This window comes from Rhinoderma darwinii, chromosome 6 (genome assembly GCF_050947455.1).
Source record: "Rhinoderma darwinii isolate aRhiDar2 chromosome 6, aRhiDar2.hap1, whole genome shotgun sequence".
In the NCBI taxonomy this organism is placed as follows: Eukaryota; Metazoa; Chordata; class Amphibia; order Anura; family Rhinodermatidae; genus Rhinoderma; species Rhinoderma darwinii.
The window spans coordinates 33,662,954-33,686,601 of record NC_134692.1 but is presented as its reverse complement, the minus strand read 5'-3'; the positions used below and the strand labels follow the sequence as shown (position 1 = coordinate 33,686,601).

At 41.7% G+C, this 23,648-nt stretch overlaps 2 protein-coding genes across 2 annotated transcripts in view; one reads left to right on the top strand and one right to left on the bottom strand.

Moving 5' to 3' along the window:
* The window catches only part of LOC142656572 (dynein axonemal heavy chain 11-like), a 271,269-nt gene extending 266,674 nt beyond the window's left edge, over nucleotides 1-4,595 (top strand). Inside the window, exons 71-72 of the mRNA XM_075831503.1 lie at nucleotides 631-771; nucleotides 3,995-4,595. Coding sequence (XP_075687618.1) covers nucleotides 631-771; nucleotides 3,995-4,242 — 389 coding nt within the window. The 3' untranslated portion in view covers nucleotides 4,243-4,595. The remainder of the gene's footprint in view (nucleotides 1-630; nucleotides 772-3,994) is intronic.
* A 2,477-nt stretch (nucleotides 4,596-7,072) lies between these two features.
* On the bottom strand, nucleotides 7,073-23,387 carry CDCA7 (cell division cycle associated 7). The gene is made up of 10 exons (XM_075829477.1): nucleotides 23,280-23,387; nucleotides 19,188-19,313; nucleotides 18,661-18,765; nucleotides 17,321-17,575; nucleotides 16,047-16,121; nucleotides 14,981-15,172; nucleotides 9,752-9,892; nucleotides 9,180-9,329; nucleotides 8,943-9,079; nucleotides 7,073-8,854 (listed from the first exon to the last, which is right to left on the bottom strand). The coding sequence occupies exons 1-10, from the start codon at nucleotides 23,298-23,300 to the stop codon at nucleotides 8,824-8,826; spliced, it is 1,233 nt and encodes a 410-aa protein (XP_075685592.1). The 5' UTR covers nucleotides 23,301-23,387; the 3' UTR covers nucleotides 7,073-8,823.
* Between the last annotated feature and the right edge of the window lie 261 nt (nucleotides 23,388-23,648).

Below are 23,648 nucleotides of genomic sequence, written 5' to 3'. Positions count from 1 at the left end.
AATCACTTTCCATTGACACCTAGACAAATGATTATTGTTAAATTTGTATAATCATTTTGTTCATGCTGATATACTGAGCAAATCAAACATCAACGGTTACGTGGTAACCAGAAACGGATATATCCCTAATGGGTAAAAGACTCCGTGAGAAATACCTAAGTTTAGTAGGGATCACCGCGGGGAGCTCATGGCAAATAAAAGGGCCGGGTTTGTGCTATGGAGCTGGTTAGTGGAGCGTCCCGCTCCAGAATCAGCTCAGACGTACGGAACTGGCTTCTTATAGCCACTGTCTAGTCAGATCTAGCAAAATCTTGCAGGTATTATTCACAAACACGTCAATGAGTATTAGCCATTTACATGTATAATTATAATTGAATTACCACAGGTTAATACAATTTAGCGGTCAGCAATAAATCATGGTTGTATGTGAGATGCACATGTATGCTGGAAAATAAGCTCTTTTGGTGCTATACTACTTATTTCACTCATGCTATTTATCCAACTATGAAACGTACATTTATGTGAATATCACATCTTGCAAACTGGTGTTTAGCTCTGTGGTTACAGATGCTGAGTGATTATAAAAAGAACCAATTTGAGAACGATATTCAACTAAAACTATTCTTGCAGCTGTCATGCAAAGTTTAGCACGGAAAAATGAATGGCCCCTGGATAAGATGCATCTCACTGTTGACGTAATGAAAAAATACAAGGAGGAATTTTCCCAGCCAGCCAGGGAAGGTGCATACATATATGGGCTGCACCTGGAAGGTAGGAGCGCATGTACTATTCTTATGTACCGTATGAAGTAAAAAGTGATGGTATATGGACTGCAACACAGCCATGCAAACACATTCTAGGGCCATTTAAAGAGGCTCTGTCACCACATTATAGGTGCCCTGTCTCCTACATAATATGATCGGCGCTGTAATGTAGGTGACAGAAGTGCTTTTTATTTCGAAAAACGATCTATTTTAAACCACTTTGAGCGATTTTTAGCTTTATGCTAATGAGTTTCTTAATGCCCTAGTGGGCGTGTTTTTAATTTAGACCAAGTGGGCGTTGTACAGAGGAGTGTATGACGCTGACCAATCAGCGTCATACACTTCTCTCCATTCATTTACACTGCACTAGCGATATAGTTATATCGCTATGTGCAGCTTCATACACAAACACTAACATTACTACAGTGTCCTGATCATGAATATACGTTACCTCCAGCCTGGACGTGATGTTTATTCAGAATCCTGACACGTCTGTAGCGTCTCTGTGAGATTTACAGCAAGGCAAACGTAATCGCGTGAGATTACGATGTAACCTGTCAGTTCAAACGACGTTTGAAATGACAGGTTACATCGTAATCTCGCGAGATTACGCTTGCCTTGCTGGTATCTCACAGAAAAGATTCAGAATTGTCAGGATTGTGAATAAACATCACGTCCTGGCTGGAGGTAACGTATATTCATTATCAGGACACTGTAGTAATGTTATAGTGTGTATGAAGCTGCACATAGCGATATAACTATATCGCTAGTGCAGTGTAAATGAATGTAGAGAAGTGTATGACGCTGATTGGTCAGTGTCATACACTCCTCTGTACAACGCCCACTTTGGCATTAAGACACTCATTTGCATAAAGCTAAAAATCACTCAAAGTGGTTTAAAATAGATCATTTTTCGAAATAAAAAGCATTACTGTTATCTACATTACAGCGCCGATCATATTATGTAGGAGATAGGGCACTTATAATGTGGTGACAGAGCCTCTTTAAGGCTAGTTATGGAAGGTGAAGAGTTGGGTCTCTGGCACACGAATGATAATACGGCCTCAAAATGTATCAACACCATATTCATGATCCAGGTGACACAGAACCCACATGTACTTGTGTGTAAGGTCTTGGTGTGTTGCAAAATATTAATTTGGTTTGATCTGTTTTTCCTTCTGCTGTTCACCACAGCAGTCATTGATCATATAAAATTTGTGATTGCTCAACCTCTGAGTAATTGCTGGTTTGGATTTATTGAGATTACCTCGACTTGCCTGTTTTCCCATAGTAGTCAGGGAGTGTTTTTACTCTTGCCATCTGCAGTTATGCCTTCTAAAGAGTTTAGGAAGGGGGCCGTGCATGAAATAAGGATTAGGCTGGGTTCACACGACCTATTTTCAGACGTAAACGAGGCGTATTATGCCTCGTTTTACGTCTGAAAATAGGGCTACAATACGTCGGCAAACATCTGCCCATTCATTTGAATGGGTTTGCCGACGTACTGTGCAGACGACCTGTTATTTACGCGTCGTCGTTTGACAGCTGTCAAACGTCGACGCGTAAAAATACAGCCTCGTCAAAAGAAGTGCAGGACACTTCTTTGGACGTTTTTGGAGCTGTTTTCTCATAGACTCCAATGAAAACAGCTCCAAAAACGGACGTAAAAAACGCCGTGAAAACGGCACGAAAAATGCGAGTTGGTCAAAAAACTTCTGAAAAGCAGGGTCTGTTTTCCCTTGAAAACCGCTCTGGATTTTCAGACGTTTTTGTTGACTACGTGTGAACATACCCTTATAAGAAAACCAGTTACGTACCAGTATGCACCAGCCAATCAGGTCTTAACAGAATAGCAGTTTTGTCCAGTAGGCCAAGATTATTAGACTTCATATTCTTGGTTAAACCTGATAAAACCTCAATTGACAAAGCGAACATTTTTATAGTAGCCAATTGTGATGAAGTGACTGGAACGCACAGCATACGGCTACAACTCAATCTGTATTGTGGATATTCTAGATCTGAATGATCTAAATAACATCTATAGCGATCGATACACGCCTAAGGCCTCGCGCACACATCAGTTACCCATCGTATGGCTGCTAATGACAGATCCGTGGAACACGAACGGCTTCTGTGTGCAGTCTGTTGGCGCAATGGACAAAATGAATGAAATGGCTGAGACTGTTTCGTCAAAAAGAGACAGGAGTAGGACTTGTCCTATTTTTGTCAGAACGGCCACCCTGCTCCGTTAAAACAGAAGTGTGCATGGCCCCATAGAAATTAATGTGTCGGTGTGCCATCCGTCTGAGCAGAACCTGGACTGACACAAAAGGAAACCATAGGTTTCAGTTTGCCTCACCATTGATTTCAATGGAAACGGATCCGGTGAAAATGGTTTCAGTTTGTCTCCGTTGTGCAAGGGTTCTGTTGTTTTAACGGAATGAATAGCGCAGTCGACTACGGTATTGCTTCAGTCAAAACAACAGAACCCTTGCACAACGGAGACAAACAGAAACCATTTGCACCGGATCCATCGAAAATCAATGGTGATGCAAACGGAAACCCATGGTTTGTTTGTTTCAGTCCGGGTTCCGCTCAGACAGAACACCTGAATAGAGCCCTGACTCCGATGTGAACGAAGCCTTAGGGTATGTGCACACGATAACGACCATTACGTCTGAAATTACGGAGCTGTTTTCAGGAGAAAACAGCTCCGTAATTTGAGACGTAATTGCTCCTACTCGCATTTTGCGAGGCGTCTTTGGCGGCCGTAATTTGGAGCTGTTCTTCATTGGATTCAATGAAAAACGGCTCAAATTACGTCCAAAGAAGTGTCCTGCACTTCTTTGACGAGGCTGTAATTTTACGCGTCGTCTTTTGACAGCGACGTGTAAAATTACAGGTTGTCTGCACAGTACGTCGGCAAACTCATTCAAATGAATGGGCAGATGTTTGCCGACGTATTGGAGCCGTATTTTCAGGCGTAAATCGAGGCATAATACGCCTCGTTTGCGCCTGAAAATGGGTCGTGTGAACCCAGCCTTAGATGACCTACTTAGAATGCATTTAGGGCATTCATTGGACGTATACATGAGGAAATAATTGCATACAATCACCCATGGACCACCAAGCCGATTAGCTTTCATTGTAAATTTTTCATTAGACCATTGCAGGTAAGAGGACTTTTTTTTTTTCAATAACTAAAATTATTGTGTTCTATATTGTTGCAGGGGCACAGTGGGATCTTCAGGGAGGGCACATTGTTGAAGCCCGTTTAAAGGCTCCCAATCCAATGATGCCAGTTATATTTGTAAGAGCCATTCCTAACGACAGACAAGACACAAGGAACATGTACGAGTGCCCTGTTTATAAGACAAAAATAAGAGGTTCAACCTATGTTTGGGCATTTCACTTGAAGACCAAGGAGAGACCTTCAAAATGGATTCTTGCTGGTGTGGCTTTATTGTTAAGTGTGTAATAATGTAAACCCATTATAAACTGAAAATAAAGTGTAGCCGAGTGATAAAAACACATTTTCTAGAATTAGGAGAAAGAATTGTGGGCTGACCAGCATGGTCTCTACCTTTTGACCGCAGATTGGGCAATGCAAATTTTTGAATTATAAATTGAGAAAGTTCAGCAGCAATCTATAGAATCGTCAATCTCTACATATAATATGCTCTCTATGCAGCTGTTTAAAAAGACTATAAAAATTTAAATCACAGACATAAACAACCACGGCTACGATTCAGTCGCTGCAGGAACAGTGATTATCTAAACAACTTGAATATTATATGCCTTTTATATATCATCCTGCATCGAAATCATAGCCAGCTGTCTCCATTTTAATTATGTATTCTGAAAATAGATTATGAACAAAACAGTATGCATGTAGCTTCTACCAAGAGAGCTCCTGGGAGGGAGGACTTCAACAACAGTCATTTTGTTCATTGTAGTAAAACAAAGTCTCATCTTGTGTCCGTGTAGATTGATGCACAATGAACTACACACACACATAAAACAACTACATTTATTTAAACATGTACTGGTGAAAAACAAAACCTAAATACAGAATTGTAAACCAGCAAATACCAAACAGAAGAGTTAGGGTATGTTCACACGGCTGATTTTTGGCCGTTTTTCGAGCCGAAAAATGGGAAGCAGACCGCCTCCAGACATCTGCCCATTGATTTAAATGGGAAAAACGGCGCTGTTCAGACGGACAATTTTTTTACGCAGCCGTTTTGAAAAGGACTCTATAGAAAATAGCTCCAAAAACGGACATAAAAAACACGAGTGGCTTAAAAAAACATCTGACAATCAGGAGCTGTTTTCCCTTGAACAGCTCCGTATTTTCAGACGTTTTTTGCTAAGCGTTTGAACATACCCTTAGTATACATTTTTCCAACATATTAAGTTGCATCACTTGGTACAGTCAACAAAGTAACACTAGCATTTTCCATTTGGGAGAAACATACAAGATATGCTTTAAAAGGAACGGTGGGCATTCTCCATAGAACTATTGTGTTGTACTATTCCTCTATTATACACACCAGTGCTCCAAAATTGTTATTTCAAGAAGGGCGCAAGTATTTATTGAAACAAATGTCAGGAGCGCTGACAGCCTTTATAGCATATTTCCTACAAAGCAGAGCACAAGAAACGCAAGGAGGTGCAAAATTCTTATCAGCACATGTAGGCGATATCATAGCTGATTGACACTTTTCTATCTATTATTGATATCAATGGGGCTATTCACACATGCGTGAGTTTTCACCTAGCGAGTGTCCGTTGGGTGAAACTCACTGCATGTCTTAGGCCTGATTTACACGAGCGTGTGCGTTTTGCGCGCGCAAAAAACGCTGCGTTTTGCGCGCGCAAAAGGCATTTGACAGCTCCGTGTGTCATCCGTGTATGATGCGCGGCTGCGTGATTTTCGCGCAGCCGCCATCATCGAGATGAGGCTAGTCGACGCCCGTCACTGTCCAAGGTGCTGAAAGAGCTAACTGATCGGCAGTAACTCTTTCAGCACCCTCGACAGTGAATGCCGATCACAATATACACCAACCTGTGAATAAAAAAAAGACGTTCATACTTACCATGAACTTCCTGCTTCCTCCAGTCCTGTCTCCCGGCCGTTGCCTTGGTGACGCGTCCCTCTCTTGTCATCCGGCCCCACCTCCCAGGATGACGCGGCAGTCCATGAGACCGCTGCAGCCTGTGATTGGCTGCAGGCTGTGCTTGGCCTGTGATTGGCTGCAGCTGTCACTTGGACTGAATTGTCATCCCGGGAGGTCAGACTGGAGGAAGAAGCCGGGAGTTCTCGGTAAGTCAGAACTTCTTTTTTTTTTACACGTTCATGTATATTGTGATCGGAAGTCACTGCCCATGGTGCTGAACCAGTTTAACTCTTTCAGCACCGTGGACAGTGACTGTCTCCTGCCGTCGCGTACCCGAACATTTTTTGCCGGGTTCGGTCAAAACGAGTTCGGCCGAACCCGGTGAAGTTCGGTGCGCTCATCTCTAATTTGACACTCCGTTTGGATGTTTGTAAACAGAAAAGCACGTGGTGCTTTTCTGTTTACATTCATCCTTTTGACAGCTCTTGTGCGAATCACGCAGTTCGCACGGAAGTGCTTCCGTGCGGCATGCGTGGTTTTCACGCACCCATTGACTTCAATGGGTGCGTGATGCGCGAAAAACGCACGATTATAGAACATGTGAGTTTTACGCAACGCACTCGCGCAAAATTCAGGCATCGTCTACACTGCCCCATAGACTAATATAGGTACGTACGACACGCGTGAAAAGCACGCGCGTATATTACGCTCGTGTAAATGAGGCCTTATATTGGTGTGTTCTCACGCACCTAGTCACCCATCGAATTCAAAGGGTGCGTGAAAACCAGACAGCACATGCATGCACATCCGTGTTTTACACATCAATTACATTGGGGAAAAAAAAAAAAAAAAGTGCTTGAAAAGCACACGCCACTCGCAAAGCACACTGACAGATTTACACGCATAAATCTGTCATGCTCGTGTGAATGAAGCCTTAGGGTATGTGCACACACTAATTACGTCCGTATTTCTGCCGCAAGTCCCGGACCGAACACAGTGCAGGGAGCCGGGCTCCTAGCATCATACTTATGTACGACGCTAGGAGTCCCTGCCTCGCTGCAGGACCACTGTCACGTACTGAAAACATGTTTTCAGTACGGGACAGTTGTCCTGCAGCGAGGCAGAGACTCCTAGCATCGTACATAAGTATGATGCTAGGAGCCCGGCTCCCTGCACTGTGTTCGGTCCGGTACTTGCGGCCGAAATACGTCCGTAATTAGTGTGTGTGCACATACCCTTACTGTGCGCATAGGGAGAGAAGTGTCAACCAGGAACTAGAGCGAGGATATATGAATATACTTGCCACGCACCGCAAGAATAAGAGCTTTAATTTATCCTTAACTGCTTAATGGTAACTAAAGTGACAGAATGTTGAATCAGGCTGTGCAGCATAAAGATTTAACTAATCCACATTGAATCAAACCTTTATAAATCTATCAGGGGACACAGATTCCTTAAAGTGTCTCTGTCACCACATTATAAGTGTCCTATCTCCTACATAAGGAGATCGGCGCTATAATATAATGTAGGTGACTAATGCTTTTTATTTAGCGATTTTAGATTTATGCTAATGAGTTGCTTAATGCCCAAGTGGGCGTATTTTTACTTTAGACCAAGTGGGCGTTGTACAGGGGAGTGTATGACGCTGACCAATCAGCATCATGCACTCCTCTCCATTCATTTACTCAGCGCATAGGGATCCTGCTAGATCCTTATGTGCTGTCTTATACGAACACATTAACAATACTGAAGTGTTTAGACAGTGAATAGACATTCCACGGGATGTCTATTCACAATCCCTGCACTTTGTTACTCTGTCTGTGGTAGTTACAGCAGAGGAAGCGATCTCGTTGTAACCTGTCATTTACCACACAATCTCGCATCCTTAAGCAACTCATTAGCATAAATCTAAAATCGCCAATAAAGTGGTAAAAATAGATCGTTTTTTTTAAATAAAAAGCATTACTGTCACCTACATTATAGCGCCGATCTCCTTATGTAGGAGATAGGACACTTATGTGGGGACAGAGCCTCTTTAATAATAGAGTGCACTATATGAAAGTAGCTGGTTACTTACTATAAGTAACACCAGTGTTCTATTCCATTATTTTTCTTTCTTCCTTTTAATATTAAAATATTTCTTATAACACTGTATCCACCAGATCACCTGTCCAGTGGAAATAGCGGTTTTTCTTACAGGGAATTTAAAACTCAGTAGGATTCTTGCACGATACACTAATAAAAACAGTTGCATTTGTAAAGAATTTAGGTTCTTGATTTAAGACTTGTTTTTTTTTTTTATGCCAAAAAATATATAGGTTGCCCATCTATAATAGCAAACCCTTATTTAGTCTATATACAGTTATAAAACACTTTTTACAATACAATTGGTCTCATTTTTGAAAACTGTCAAAATAGGCAACTTTAACAAAATCCTTACACAAAGGAGTGTCAGATGAGGCCAGTTTTTAACTTTACAAACGTTTTCTTGCTACATGATCATCCCAATTTTCCAGCTTTAGACATAGAATGTCTATGGCATGTTTAATGTGAAGTACTTCTTATTTACAACGTAAATCTAAACAGTCATTTTTTTTTCACTTTACATCAACTTACGCTTACATACGTCAAAAAGCAGTATTTATTTTTTTTCTAAAATTACGGTTTGTGTAAAAACCCTTAGGGTAAGTTCACATGGGGCAGATTAGAGAAATTTCTGCAACTGTCTGATTAATCTGAATGGTGCTTGCAGAAATCCATGCAAATGTGAAGAAAATAAAAACATTCAGATGTATGGGTTGTTTTTTTTTAGTCTAGGAAACATATCTATCCTTATGAAAACAATCAAAAACATTTTTTTTTCACCGCCATCATCGGAACTTTAGCATCCGCTTCACAAATAAGTGTTCATCGTTGTCCCAAGCAGCAATGAAGTAATTTTAATCTTCCATCTCCAATTCACGCTTCAAGCTGCAGAGTGAAAACAGAATATTTAATTTGTGTCTAAAGACCGCATTAGCAAACTGTGCAAAATTGTAACGCTCGAGTGAAACCGTACCTGTTTAGATATGCATGTACATTGTCATATCCATGGTACTTGGCCAGGTAGACCAGAACACCCGTGGCACACCTGCCTTTGCGCTGTCTACAGAAGCTGCAGTTACAGATCCCCCTGCATGGTGGGCATTTCCATTCCTAAAAAGAAGAGAAAGATGTAAAGTTGACCTCTCACAAATCACAAAAAAAAATAAAAATGATAGGATGAGAAAAATAGTAAAATCGAGTGAAGACTTACTGGATCTAATAATGCAATCTTCACATCCTCTCCGTACCGATTTTTTAGACAAGGACCACAGAACTGGCCTCTCACACCCATGCATTCATGATTTCTGCAGTTGGTTTTTGTGTCTATAGTCTTTTGGCGACACTGATGACAGGTTGTACCCTAAGTTAGAAAAAAAAGTGACATGCAGAGCAGAGCATTTAATTATGGATAAGTTAAGAGAAATTAAATTGGTGTCAAAACTATAGAAACTTGTGTATTCTATTCTGGCTTGCAATGTGCAAACACGGACCATAGGGTGGACTTATGAATGTCTTTTTGCCTCTCCATAAAGATTCTACACTGCACTGTCAGCATGGATGAGATGTATATAAATACTTTTGAGTAATGTCAAGTTTTGCACAAAATACATTCTATCACATAAGAAAGTGTAGCCTTTTCAGAGGTTATCTTAATCAAAATTACTTAAAAATGTTGAGAAAATAAAATTGGGAAAAAAAAAAAGTTTGATTCAGTAAACCGACAAGAAACGTAAACTTATAAAACCTGGAAAAAATTTTTTTTTTAATTAATGGGATACTCACAGTTGCTTTGTTGTAGACTTTTTCTCGTGCGTTGACACATATGGCATGCAGTTCCTCTTCGGTTATGTCCTCAACTGGTCGGATGACATGGGGATAGCTCAAGGAGCTCTGGTGACGGTATCTGGGCACATAGTTGTCTTCCTGTAAATAAATGGTCTTATTACCCAAAAGAAGATGTTCATTAACCCCTTCAAGACACAGCCTGTTTTGGCCTTCAGGACACAGCCAATTTTTTCAAATCGGACATGTTTCACTTTATGTGGTAATAACTTCGGAATGCTTTTACCTATCCAAGCGATTCTGAGATTGTTTTCTCGTGACACATTGGACTTTATGATACTGGCAAAATTTGCTCGATACATTAAGTATTTAATTGTGAAAAACACCAAAATTTAGCGAAAAATTGCAAAAATTAGCATTTTTCTAAATTTATATGTATCTGCTTGTAAGACAGGCAGTAATACCACACAAAATTGTTGCTAATTAACATCACCCATATGTCTACTTTAGATTGGCATAGTTTTTTGAACATCCTTTTATTTTTCTATGACATCACAAGGCTTAGAACTTTAGCAGCAATTTCTCACATTTTCAAGAAAATTTCAAAAGGCTATTTTTACAGGGGCCAGTTCAGTTGTGAAGTGGATTTTAGGGCCTTATATATTAGAAACCCTCGATAAGTCACCCCATTTTAAAAACTTCACCCCTCAAAGTATTCAAAACAGCATTTAGAAAGTTTCTTAACCCTTTAGATGTTTCACAGGAATTAAGGCAAAGTAGATGTGAAATGTTCAAATTTCTTTTTTTTTTGCAGAAATTCATTTTTCATCTATTTTTTTTTGTAACACAGAAAGTTTTACCAGAGAAACGCAACTCAATATCTATTGCCCAGATTCTGCAGTTTTTAAAAATACCCCACATGTGGCCCTAGTGCACTTATTGACTGAAGCACAGGCCTCAGAAGCAAAGGAACACCTAGAGGATTTTGGGGCCTCCTTTTTATTAAAATATATTATAGGCACCATGTCGGGTTTGAAAGGCTCTTGCGGCACCAAAACAGTGGAAATCCCCCAAAAGTGACCCCATTTTGGAAACTATACCCCTTGAGGAAATTATCTAGGGGTATAGTGAGCATTTTGACCCCGCAGGTTTTTTGCAGAAATTATTGGAAGTAGGCCGTGAAAATGAAAATCTAAATTCTTTCAAAGAAAATGTAGGTTTAGCTTATTTTTTCTAATTTCCACAAGGACTAAAAGGAGAAAATGCACCACCAGTTTTGTAAAGCAATTTCTCCCGAGTAAAACAGTACCCTGCATGTGGTCATAAACAGCTGTTAGGACACACGGCGGAGCTTAGAAGGGAAAGAGCGCCATTTGGCTTTTGGAGCTCAAATTTAGCAGGAATGGTTTGCGGAGACCACGTCGCATTTGCAAAGCCCCTAAGGGACCAAAACAGTGAAAACACCAAAAAAGTGACTCCATTTAGGAAACTACACCCCTTGAAGAATCCATCTAGGGGTGTAGTGAGCATTTTGAACCCACAGGGGCTTCATAGATTTTATTAGAATTGGGCAGTGAAGATAAAAAAAATCCTTTTTTTCCAATAAGACGTAGCTTTAGCTCAACATTTCTCAACAAATAAAGGAATAAAAGAACCCCAACATTTGTAAAGCAACTTCTCTGGAGTACGGCAATACCCCATTTGTGGTCATAAACTGCTGTTTGGGCATACGGCAAGGATCAGAAAAGAAGGAGTGCCGTTTGGCTTTTGGAGCACAGATTTTGCTGGATTGATTTCTTGACACCATGTCACTTTTGCAAAGCTCCTAAGGTACCAGTACAGTGGAAACTCCCCAAAAGTCACTCGATTCACGAAACTACACCCCTTGAGGAATCCATCTAGGGGTGTAGTGAGCATTTTGACCCCACAGGTGTTTCATAGATTTTATTAGAATTGGGCAGTGAAAATAAAAAAAATCCTTTTTCTTCAATAAGACGTAGTTTTAGCTGAAAATGTTTCATATTCTCAACAAATAAATGAAAAAAAGCTCCCCAACACTTGTAAAGCAACTTCTCCTGTGTACGGCAATACCACATATGTGGTCATAAACTGCTGTTTGGGCACAGAGTAGGGCTCAGAAGGGAAAGAGCGCCATTTGGCTTTTGGAGTACAGATTTTGCTGGATTGGTTTCTGGTCGCTATGTCGCATTTGCAAAGTCCCTGTGGGACCAAAACAGTGGATCCCCCCCCAGAAGTGACCCCATTTTGGAAACTACACCCGTCAAAGTATTCACCTAGGGGTGTAGTGAGCATATTAACCCCACAGGTGATTGGCAGAAATTGGTGTGCACGCGATGTTGCAGAGTGAAAAGGGTTTTTCAATAGATATGCCAATATGTGGCGCCCAGCTTGTGCCACTGGAGACACACACCCCAAAAATTGTTAAAAGGGTTCTCCCGGGTATGGCGATGCCATATATGTGGAAGTAAACTGCTGTTTGGGCAAACTGTAGGGTTCAGAAGGGAGGTAGCGCCATTTGGCTTTTGGAGCGTGGATTTTGCTTGTAGTAGTTTTGTTTTGAGTCTTACTGGTGTTTCCGTTTATAATGTGGGGGTACATGTAAGACGGGCGGAGTATATAAGGGGCATAGTCAGGTGGTATAGTGGGGTAAAAAAAAAACAATAAAATAATCCATAGATGTGTGTTATGCTGTGACTTTCTGCACAGGCCGGTGTCGCACTAATAAATGGTCTTTACTTAGTCCCCTTTTGGACCACACTCTGGACCTTTGCAGTTTGGGGGATTTTGCAGGAAAGTGTTGTCCTGGTAGAATACGGGCGCCCTCACTTCCAGCAGATATGTTTGGGCCCTCCCCTTCCAGGTTCCTTAATTTTAGGGGCCTTGATAATTCGCCACTTGAAACAGAAGAAACGTTCCCCTCGGGCCGGCACAACTGCATATTTTTATTTCCTGGCTTATTGGTGCCTTGACTAATTTTATTTTTTCATAGACGTAGTGGTATGAGGGCTGTTTTTTTTTGTGTGTGACGAGCTGTAGTTTTTATTTGTACTATTTTGGGGCACATGCGACTTTTTGATCACTTGTTATCCTTTTTTTTTGGGAGGCAAGGTGACCAAAAAACAGCAATTCTGGCATATTTTTTTAGTTCTTTTTATACAGCGTTCACCACGCATTATAAATTACATGTTCACGTTATTCTGCGTGTCAGTCCGATTCTGGCGATACCAAATTTATAGCACTTTTTATGTTTTACAACTTTTTGCACAATAAAATTACTTTTGTAAAGATAATGGATTTTTTCTGTCGCCAAGTTGTGAGAGCCATAACGGTTTTACATTTTTCGTCGACGGAGCTGTATGAGGGCTTGTTTTTAGCGAGACGAGTTATAGTTTTTATAGGTACATGCGACTTTTTGATCACTTTTTATTTCAATTTTTGGAAGACAAAGTGACCAAAAAATAGCAATTATGTCAGTATTTTTTAGTTTTTTTTTTACGGCGTTCACTGCGCTGGATAAATAACATAATATTTTATAGTTCAGGTCGTTACGGTCGCAGCGATACCAAATATGTATGGCTTTATTATTTTTTTCAATAATAAATGACTTGATAAGTGAAAAAGGGCGATTGTGTTTTGTGTTATTATTTTAAACTTTTATTGTATTTTTTACAACTTTTATTTTTACATTTTTTACACTTTTCTTTAGTCCCACTAGGGGACTTGAAGGTCCAACTGTTTTATTGATGTTCTAATACATTGCACTACCTATGTAGTGCAATGTATTAGAACTGTCAGTTGTTCACTGACAGCAAGCCGATCAGGCTTCGCCTCCGGGCGGGGCCTAATCGGCTAACGTAATGGCAGATAGGAAGCCATTGTTAGGCATCCTGTTGCCATAGTAGCAGTCGCCAGCCTTGCCATCGCGTGGCAAGGCTGCCGATTGCATACAAACCACTTTGATGCAGCGATTGCATTGAATCGCTGCATTGAAGGGGTTAATGCCAGGAATCGGAGCTAGCTCCGGTTCCTGGCGATAGATCGGGGTGTCCGCTGTAACATACAGCGGACACCCACTGCTGATGACGCCGGCTCAGCTTCTGAACCGGAAGCTGAGCGGGCGCCATCTTGCCGATGGTACCGGAAGCCTCCTGGGCCCCGCCGACGACGGGGCATAGGAGGATTCCGTTACTGGCGGACCGGGAGGTAAGTATTACCCCTCCGATCGCATTTGCAGCCACCGGCAACCCAGCGATCACGTTGCTTTGTCGCCGGTGGCTATAAACTCCTCACATGCTGCGATCTCTATTGAACGCAGCATGTGAGGGGTTAATCGGTCGGATCGGAGGCTAGCTCCGGTCCTGGCCGATACCTCAGGGTGCCAGCTGTAACATACAGCTGTCACCCGGCGGTGATGTCGCTGGCTCAGCTCCTGAGCCAGCTTCATCTCCATCACGTACAGTTACGTGGAGATGCGGGAAAAGGCCATCTCCCATCACGTAACTGTACGTGAAAATGCGGGAAGGGGTTAAAGGGACATCTGTCTTCAAAATGCTGTTGTACTAATCCTATTAGAATGATATAATAAACACATTTGATCAAAAATTGCTCTTGCTGAGGATAGATCATCAATTTTAAAATCCTGGATAGCCCCTTTTTAAGCCCTGCCTCTGGAAGACCTGGCCAGCTATGGCAACCATTGGGACAGTGGGGCCCGCACCCTCTAACAGCTTAGATGTCACGGTCACTATTAACTGCAGCAACAATGTGATTAAATAGCCAGCATCGGAGTGATCACCTCTCCCGGCCGTGACAGTGAAGTGGTGGATGCAACATACAACTGAGACCAAAAAAAATAACAATCCTGACTACCTGAGGCTTGCGCAAATTGGCAAATGAGCATACTGTACACATGTAGTTTCGGCAGACGAGTAACTAAAATTCTCCAACAGGACCGATCACGTTTTTGGCAGACAGAATTCTGCCATCTGAACGATTGTTTGCACGAATTCTTCAAACTATAGTGGTCAGCGTGGCTTATCTCACGTGTATGGCCATCCTATAAATTCTGTGGTATTAGCACCATTATAATGCTGTACATAAATATGAACCATTTCAATGTCTTACACAATAACATATGACAAGTTGAAGTGGGTCATTCAACGGACTGTTTATGCTGCTCATCATCACACTCGGGGGAGGCAGACTTACACACTCATCCTCCATCTTTCTTTTTCTAACCAAATAATAGTGGTCATCTTCTACATAGTCATCATCATCTGGGGTGGGGCTGGGTGGACCATCAATAAGAGATCTGGATCTGGTACGAGGTTGCGAGATTCTTTCAGGATTCCTTCTTATATGTCCAGGAGTACGTGGTGTTCTGGGAGTGCGTTTCATTTTCTGAAATGAATAGTTACATGCTAAATACAAGAGTATCACATGAAAATTTTCCTACAGGACTAATTGACTTTTTTTAAAAAAACAAAAAACACACACACACATTTTTTCCCTCTCACGCCTCTTTTCTGCTGTGCCCTTTGCCATACTTCTGCATATACAAAAAGGTCAGATAACGGTGTTAGGACTTCTGGCTTCAACCAATACCCAGACACCTGATCTTTTTCCAGCAATTAATTACAAGGGACCTACAGTGTTTTCTTGGCTATTGTTCTTTACTCTTGCAGAAGGAAATGCAGGAAAAAAAAACTGATACTCGCTCTGGTGAAGTAAGGAAGGCTCTTTAGGTGAGGTACAAATAGCTATTTGTACTTTACCTGATGAAGAGGCCGGTCCGGCCAAAAAACGTGTTTTCATGTGCAAATAAATATCCTTGGAATTACTTCGGAGAAATATTTTCTTTTATACTACTTGGATATAACAAATGTGAAATTCCTTACTGCGCCAGGGAGAGTATCCGTTTTTTTGCCTGCATTTCCTTCTGTAATATTTCTGGATAAAGTCCTTATCCAGACCGGAACCCAGGCTGCGACTCATGGGATCTACAGCCCGACCCAGGCATAATACATATCACTTCAGTGGATGTTGAGAACCAAGCACAACACCATCAGCTCGGCATAATTGGCCCTACTTTCCTCTATCTCATCATTGTGCCCGTTGATGTGCGCTGTGTTTCTGTTTTTCTATTGCATCTAGCTCTTTACTTTTGAATCATCTTGTTTTATTGTTTGTGCACATTTGTGTTATGTTTTGCACATCTTTTGACTAATAAAAGATTGAAAGCAAAGGAGAAAAAATAAAATTATAAGCAACTTACCATGGCAGGAGAAAACGGACCCGAGCTGGACAGGAAGTCAGGCATGTTTTTGAGTTCTGCCATCAACTTTGCAAGCTAAACAGAAAAATAAAATAATGTTATCGTCTTCATGCCCAAGAACAGAAAATAGAAAAAAGAAAAAAAGGGGTTTAGTGGCAATAAAGTTTGAAAAACCAATTAAACTGCGTTCACACCAGTGTTGGAGGCGTCTATTGACAGTTCGTCAGATTTCAAAGCAAGAGTAGTGTCACATAAAGCGCTGCTCTTACTGTCAAAAAGACATAACTCCTGCCAGACCCCATTGTAATCGGTCATATGATGCAGCCGGCACTGCGTCATGCCTCCCATGATAAAGAAAAGCCACGAGGCAGATGTGAACAGAGACTAAGAAACACTGATTTTTTTTTTTTGTTTATTTCCTTCAACTGTACGTTCCAAATAGTTTTAGTTTACATCACTTTCCAATAAATGTAGGTGAAATGCACTTCAAAACTGCCGTGTCCCTGACTAACCATGCTCGTAATGGAAAAATCCACAAGAACGGAGAGACTGCCGTTTCATAAGCCTGTCCTAAAGAAATCTGATGTACAATATACCCAATTATAAGGTGCACACTTTTTAATAAATTAGGCTCTGTTTGTCTGTGCACCAGAAAGGGACATCGATGCCAGCTGCAAGCTAGCGAAGTAAATAGGAGTGAATTTGTTGGCCCGCAGGTGTCCGTCCCCTTACAACACACCGCACCCACTTCTTTTAAACAGTGGTGTATACGGCGTAAAATGTCTCAAATTATTGTGCAAATATGGCACGTGCCATAATAATTTCAGATAAATTCCCCCTAATGTACCCTAGAGAACTTCTATACAGTTTTTACTCCACTATGACTAATGTAGAGATTGTCACACAGCTTTCCAAGAGTCCTAATAATGGCTAATTATGAAAAATGACAGGAGAGGGGGATACATCACTGCATAACTAGGGAAACTGGCAATTCATAAGTATGTGCTGGCTGGGTGACAACGCTGTGAAAGCTGCAATTAGGTCATAAGAGAAGTTCCCAGAAACAGATTTAAAAAAATTAAGCAACCTGACAAGAGTCTAAAATTCAAGAACTCACAAAACAGACAAACCAGCAAGTAGGACACTTCAGGGACTGAGTAGATATATAAGCAGCAACCTTACTAAAAATAAGCGTTTAATAGAACTAACCAGAAAACTACAGGTAAGGTATTTCACATACATTGTGTGTAGTCATAGCCAAGCGCTTCACATACCATTTCTTTGTTCTGCTTGATGTTTAAGGCACGTTTCTCTAGAAAATTGGGGCCGCTCTCATTGTCCGAACCCTCAAACTCTTCCTTTTCTTTCTTTGCGTCTGTTCGTTTCTCCTTCTTTGGTGGACTTATTCTTGGACTCATTTTTGGTGTAAACTTCAGAGCCACTTTAAGGGGTAACTTCTTTACGGCTTGACCTCTTGTGGACCTTCTAAGCATTTTAGGCCTCTCTTCTTCAGAATCAGATTCAATTTTCTTTATACGTAAAAAAATTCAATAATAAAAGTACATATATCACACAAATGGATTCTGAAACAACGTGGCTCACAGCAATCAGCCAGTCAGTAACGGTTGTCATTTAATGTAGAGCTACAAAATGATTCCCAGTCGTGTCGATGGCACATGCACTTTCTTACCCCAATTTTTTTTTTAAATTGTACTTTAAATTTTTCTTCTTGATCATGTTAAAGAGGCTCTGTCACCAGATTTTGCAACCCCTATCTGCTATTGTAGCAGATAGGCGCTGCAATGTAGATTACAGTAACGTTTTTATTTTTAAAAAACAAGCATTTTTGGCCAAGTTATGACCATTTTTGTATTTATGCAAATGAGGCTTGCAAAAGTCCAAGTGGGCGTGTTTAAAAGTAAAAGTACAACTGGGCGTGTATTATGTGCGTACATCGGGGCGTGTTTACTACTTTTACTAGCTGGGCGTTCTGACGAGAAGTATCATCCAAAAATGGTCATAACTTGGCCAAAAATGCTCGTTTTTAAAAAATAAAAACGTTACTGTAATCTACATTGCAGCGCCTATCTGCTGCAATAGGAGATAGGGGTTGCAAAATCTGGTGACAGAGCCTCTTTAAAACAATCACAGTGCAAGTTTTGGTAATGCTAAAATTGTACTGCCATGGAGTCCTAGCCTGACATCTATGGGGCATATTAACATGTTGCGGTCATATCTTCGCTATTTATGCATTCCGTCAAAGGAACAGAAAGCCAAGCGGAAACTATCGCTGCCGTTTGCATTTCTATTGATTTAAAGGGTATTTTTTTTTTCTTCATTTGCTGTCAGTTTGCCTTCGTTCAGTTTTTTTTCTTCGACGGAAACAATAGCGTAGTGGACTATGCTATTGTTTTGGTGAAAAAAAAACGGAAGAGTTGCAGATTGGAGGCAAACTGACACCAACTGAAAAAAAACACACTACCATTGAAATCAATGGTAACGCAAACTGAAGCGACAGTTTCCGTTTGGCTGTCCGCTCAGCTGTTCCTCGGAACGGAACAGATGAACGGAGGCCAGCGCTAATGTAAACAGGCCCTAACTAATACATACTCACCATATCACTACTTGAAAATCCAATAAATGATTCTGAATCCGAATCCGAATCCTGAGTGAATATTCTGGCCAGTTCTTTGCTCGTGCCTTTTCTAAACATGTTTTTCTGATAAAGAGGGAAAAAAAAAAAATTAAGAGGTAAAAAAATATATATACTTTTAGCTTAGTAATTTTCCATAAAATGCTCAGTGCGAAAATCACATTTACAAGTGCACTATAAAAGAATAGCTTTTGTTACTAAGAAAATGGCCGAGGTTTAATAACCATTTCAGAGCTGTTACGGCAATCATCAAGCATCTTAGGTCAGGTGACATTTCAAAGGGGAGAATAAGTAGATAATCTACTCCCAACAATTACTACCTAGACCTGCTAGCAAAAAGTAAAATGAAATTACAGGAGATGGTGTATATTCATAAGCGCTCTATAGAAATGTTAGCAGAAGCATGCAGGTTCTAATCAAGCACAACACATTACTTGCATTTCCAGCATGGAAAGCACAGTTCTCGAGCATGCTTCTACCACACTTACTGTGTTTGCAAAATTATCAGAGCCAAAACTGTCACAACTGTCATCGGAGGATGACGAGGTCTCCATGGAAATTAAATTCACGTTCCGAAATTTCTGGAAATTCTTGGGTTTTGAAAGTTGAGCAAGCTACAAAAGATAAAAACTAAAATTTTATTTTAAGCACAGACATAAGTAACAGAAGAAAACAAAAAGTATTGGATAATCAATGTCGCAAAAATGTAAAGATTGACAGCTTTTATTGGCAGACTACAGACTGGTCCCTTTCAGTACAGCTACACCTGCACTGAAATAGGGCTGTTTTGCCTCGAAATGACAGAAAGATGAAACTGGATCTCTTGAAATTTGTCATCATCTCAGTGTTAGGGATTGGCAGCTAATCTTCTCCCAAGACTTTTTAATAGATCCAAAATGGCTACATGTTAGGGTGCAGTCACACGCGGCAGATTTTGTTCCATAAATTCCTGCCACTGAAAATCAGTTCCATTTATCTGAATGGAACTTGCAGAAATCCACACTGGCTGCAGAAACAACCACATTCAGACGAGTGCAGCATTACTGACTAAGACCCCGTTCACACCTGCGTCGGGGCATTCGGTTGCTCTATCAGAGGATCAGAACAAGGGAATGCAATGCCAGATGCAACGCTTCCTTTGCAACTATGACACTACCGGTGGCTGATGGAACCCATTTACTTTAATGGGTTCCGCCAGCATTCCATTAGGGTGTCTGTGGTTTTACCAGAAAATAGCACAGCATGCTGCGCTATTGTTTCCGGCAATCTCTGCCGGACCTGCGACATTAGCCCCTAAACATAGGGCCTGTTCACATCTGCATTGGAGGCTGAGCAAAGGAGCAGACCGCTGAAATCTGCACGTCTGACACTAAATTATGCCGCCCTTAGACAGGGCAGCATAAATATCTGACTGATCTGCTTTAGTCTTTACAAGCTGAAACTAGAATACCTCTTAAAATAAAACACTAATACAATACAAGATGACTACAGCAGCCGGCACTCTGGATAACAGCAATCTCCCATACAGGAAGCAGGTGTTAGCTTACCGCTGCAATAACAGTGTTTGAGAGCAAAATCTAATTCCGGGAAGTGAAGAAATGTGGTTATTCTGCTTTATACATGTCATCTCTAGCACAAGTTATGGTACGCTCACTAGGCTTTGTAATCCCTTGATCATCTCTTTTTTTCAGCGCAGAATTGTAACAAGCGCTGGACTATCAGAAGCCAGATTGAAGGAATTTTATAGGGAATTCCAATTTGTCATAATGGGCCTGTGCCTATAATTGCCGCCTCATTCAGATCTGAAGCCAACATTATGTATTTTTTTTTCTAGAGTGGAGCATGAAAAAAAAAAAAGAGGTGGAGCTCAGGACACAAAAGACGCGCCTTGAGGCTATAGAATTGTAAATCCTGCCTATACTACTACATACAATGGGATTTGCTGGTGTAATATTCGGATGTGAAGTGTTGCAGCATGTCGCTTCAGATTCTCATGCAGATATTAGCTTTTGTCTGGAGTTGTGGACCTCTAGGCACTATATGATGCCTTTGTAAGGGTATGTTCACACGTGCACGTCCATCACGGCTGAAATTACGGAGCTGTTTTCAGGAGAAAACAGCTCCTGAATTTCAGACGTAATGGCATGTGCAGGCGCTTTTCGCAGCGTCCATTACGGACGTAATTGGAGCTGTTTTTCTATGGAGTCAATGGAAAACGTCACCAATTACTTTGCCAAGAAGTGACAGGCACTTCTTTGACACGGGTGTCTTTTTTACGCGCTGTCTTGACAGCGGTGCGTAAAAAAAATGACCGTCGGCACAAAACATCGTAAAATCCATTCAAATGAATGGCCAGATGTTTGCCGACGCTTTCAAGCACTATTTTCGGCCTTAATTCCAGGCGTAAAACGCCTGAATTACGTCCGTAAATAGTGCGTGTGAACCCAGCCTAAGACACCATCCTTTCCCCTAGAATACCTCCATAATATAGCACGCAATGCCACAATTTATTTTCTCTCAGTTCATATGTAGCATGTTAATAGCATGTACGCATCTGGGTAGAAAGAAACCGTGGCAAAGGAAAGTGGAGTAGTTGCCCATGGCAACCAATTAGAAGGCTGCTTTTATTTTTCAAAAAGACCCCGGAAAAGGGATCACTGTTGCCATGGGCGACTGGCAAAGTTTGCTAGTTTTGATATATCTCCAACATGAGAAAAAATCCCTATGGCACGCTGTGCACCCCAAGATCAGTCTGTAAATGACCCAACCCAGTTCCAGTCTCCGTGCACCCAGAAAACTTGTTAAAAGGTAACTAAAAAAACAAAACAAAAAGTACTCCTTAGTGTACAACAATAAACGTCAGGCCCTGTTCACATCACGTTTGTGCTGTCCATCAGGAGAGATCCTGGCATTCAGGCTTAACGCATCCATAAGGCTCCATTGGTCCGATGAATGTGAAAGAAAAAAGTCCTTTTAGCGTCCATAAAGCTGGTATAAGTAAACCTTTCTTTTGAAAAATGGAATAATATAGTAGACTACGCTATTCCATCCTGCCAGGTCCTGCCACCATACCGCGTGGTATACCTTTTTAACATGGGAGCCTATGGATGATAGATATGGCACATGCCACAAGTATGCCTTGTCCGCACGTAACTGAACATTTCTGCAGCATTTCCGCTCGAACTAGCAGATAATCCGCTGCGGAAACATCGCACCATTCCCTGCAGAACATAGTGCGGATTTTGTGGTGGTTTTTTCGAGCCTGTGTATGGCGACATCTCCTCTGAAAAACATAGGAATTCAGTCCACTTTCTGCAGCAGGAATTGACGTGCTGCGGAACGAATAATACGCACAGCGGGTGAATTTCTGGACGTATTATCTGAGCGTGTGGACGACGTTTGTTAATCACATCCACGTTGCTGCTCCTTTATTCTGCGTATTTTCCATCTGCAATTCCATTACGTGTGGACAAGCCCTTATAGTGGCGTCCGTCATTCATACGCTATAATGGCATCCGTTTAACATAAGTCACGTGACCCAGGTTCCCAGCGTATCCATTTAGCGGGTACCATAAAAGTCTCTGGTGATGGATGCCGCTGTCAGGCGTCTGTCCCAGCCTACGTCGAATGCCGCGAACTTTGTCCCTAACTTATACGTTAAACGTAGGCAAAAAACCAAACACGGTGAACAAAGCCTGACCTGTAGGTTTTTTGTTTTTTTTTGTGTGCCAAATTCAGCAGGAGAATCTATTAAATAAAATCAAGAAACCCACACAGAAAAAAAATATACAGTAATTTATGGAGACCTTCAGAATAGATCCGCATGCTCTTGGGTTACCCACATTTAGACAAAACTGGTCCCAGCCCTTCGGGAAGTGTCACTCCAAATATCCCCCCTCCCCCAAAGAAAACAAACACTGTTTCACATGGTTATGTTCACATTTAGCACGTTTCACTTGCTAGGCTTTCCGCTATACCAGCGGTCTGCAAACTGTGGCTGTCCAGCATGCTGGGAGTTGTAGTTCCTCCACAGCTGGAGAGCCGCAGGCAGACGACTAGTTGGGTCACATCTCAGATAAGGTAAATCCACTGGGGAATGCGGCGATCCTCTCACGGCCGCACACAGGATTTCGCGGGCTTTACTTGAGTCACGTGACACGCACCCTTTCCCCGCCGTGCAGAACCACATGTGACCCTCATATCCCAATAATGAACCTGCGGTTCTGAACACCCGGGTCTCCCCGCCTGACAATTAAAAAGGGGACGCGCGGAAACAGTTTCACACATAAAGGGAGCCGCATTCTGAGGCTTTCCAGCTGTAGAGTACAACTCCCAGCTTGCACTCTCAGAGTTACAGCAGCTCCAGTCTGCATGAGAATATGGGAAGTGAAGGTAAAGACTAACGCACTCTATAGCAAGGAGAAGCAGCACACGTCTGTAAAACGAGCGATGCACTCCGGGGCTATGGCTCGGTACTACTATGAGGACACACGAGTGGCAGAATCACTCCCGTAATAACAGACACGTGTTCACTTACGTGAGTGAATTGTATACTGTCAAATTGTCCACCCTGTACTCACCGGTAGCTTGAAGGGATCCATGTTGGTGATAGTAGTAGGAATGGTTAGGAGCTGATGTGCACACAGGTGTGTAGCGCTGTACTCTGATTTCCCGCGAAAGTTTCCGCGGGAAAAGTTCGTAGTCAGAGGCGTGGCTTCCCCTCATAAGCGCGGTACAAGGAGGGGGCGTGTCTGGCCTCCGGTAGTGCGGAGGTCATACAGAAGGCAGGGAGCGCTGTGCTGGCGCCAGCTGTAGATTTATAGTTGCACTAAAGGAAAGAGGAAGAAGGTGAAGCCATAAATTAATGCGAGTGTTTGTTCTGGCGGTCTCTGTGCCTAGACAGGCCGTGCTGCAGCTTCCTGCCCTGAGGTTACTGACGTACAAGATAT

Coding starts and splice junctions, on each gene's coding strand:
- CDCA7 (XM_075829477.1), bottom strand. CDS start 23,300: ATGGATCCCTTCAAGCTACCG. Junction 19,314..23,279: donor TGGATCCCTTCAAGCTACCG/GTGAGTACAGGG, acceptor TATCTTTTGTAG/CTTGCTCAACTTTCAAAACC. Junction 17,576..18,660: donor GATTTTCAAGTAGTGATATG/GTGAGTATGTAT, acceptor TTACGTATAAAG/AAAATTGAATCTGATTCTGA.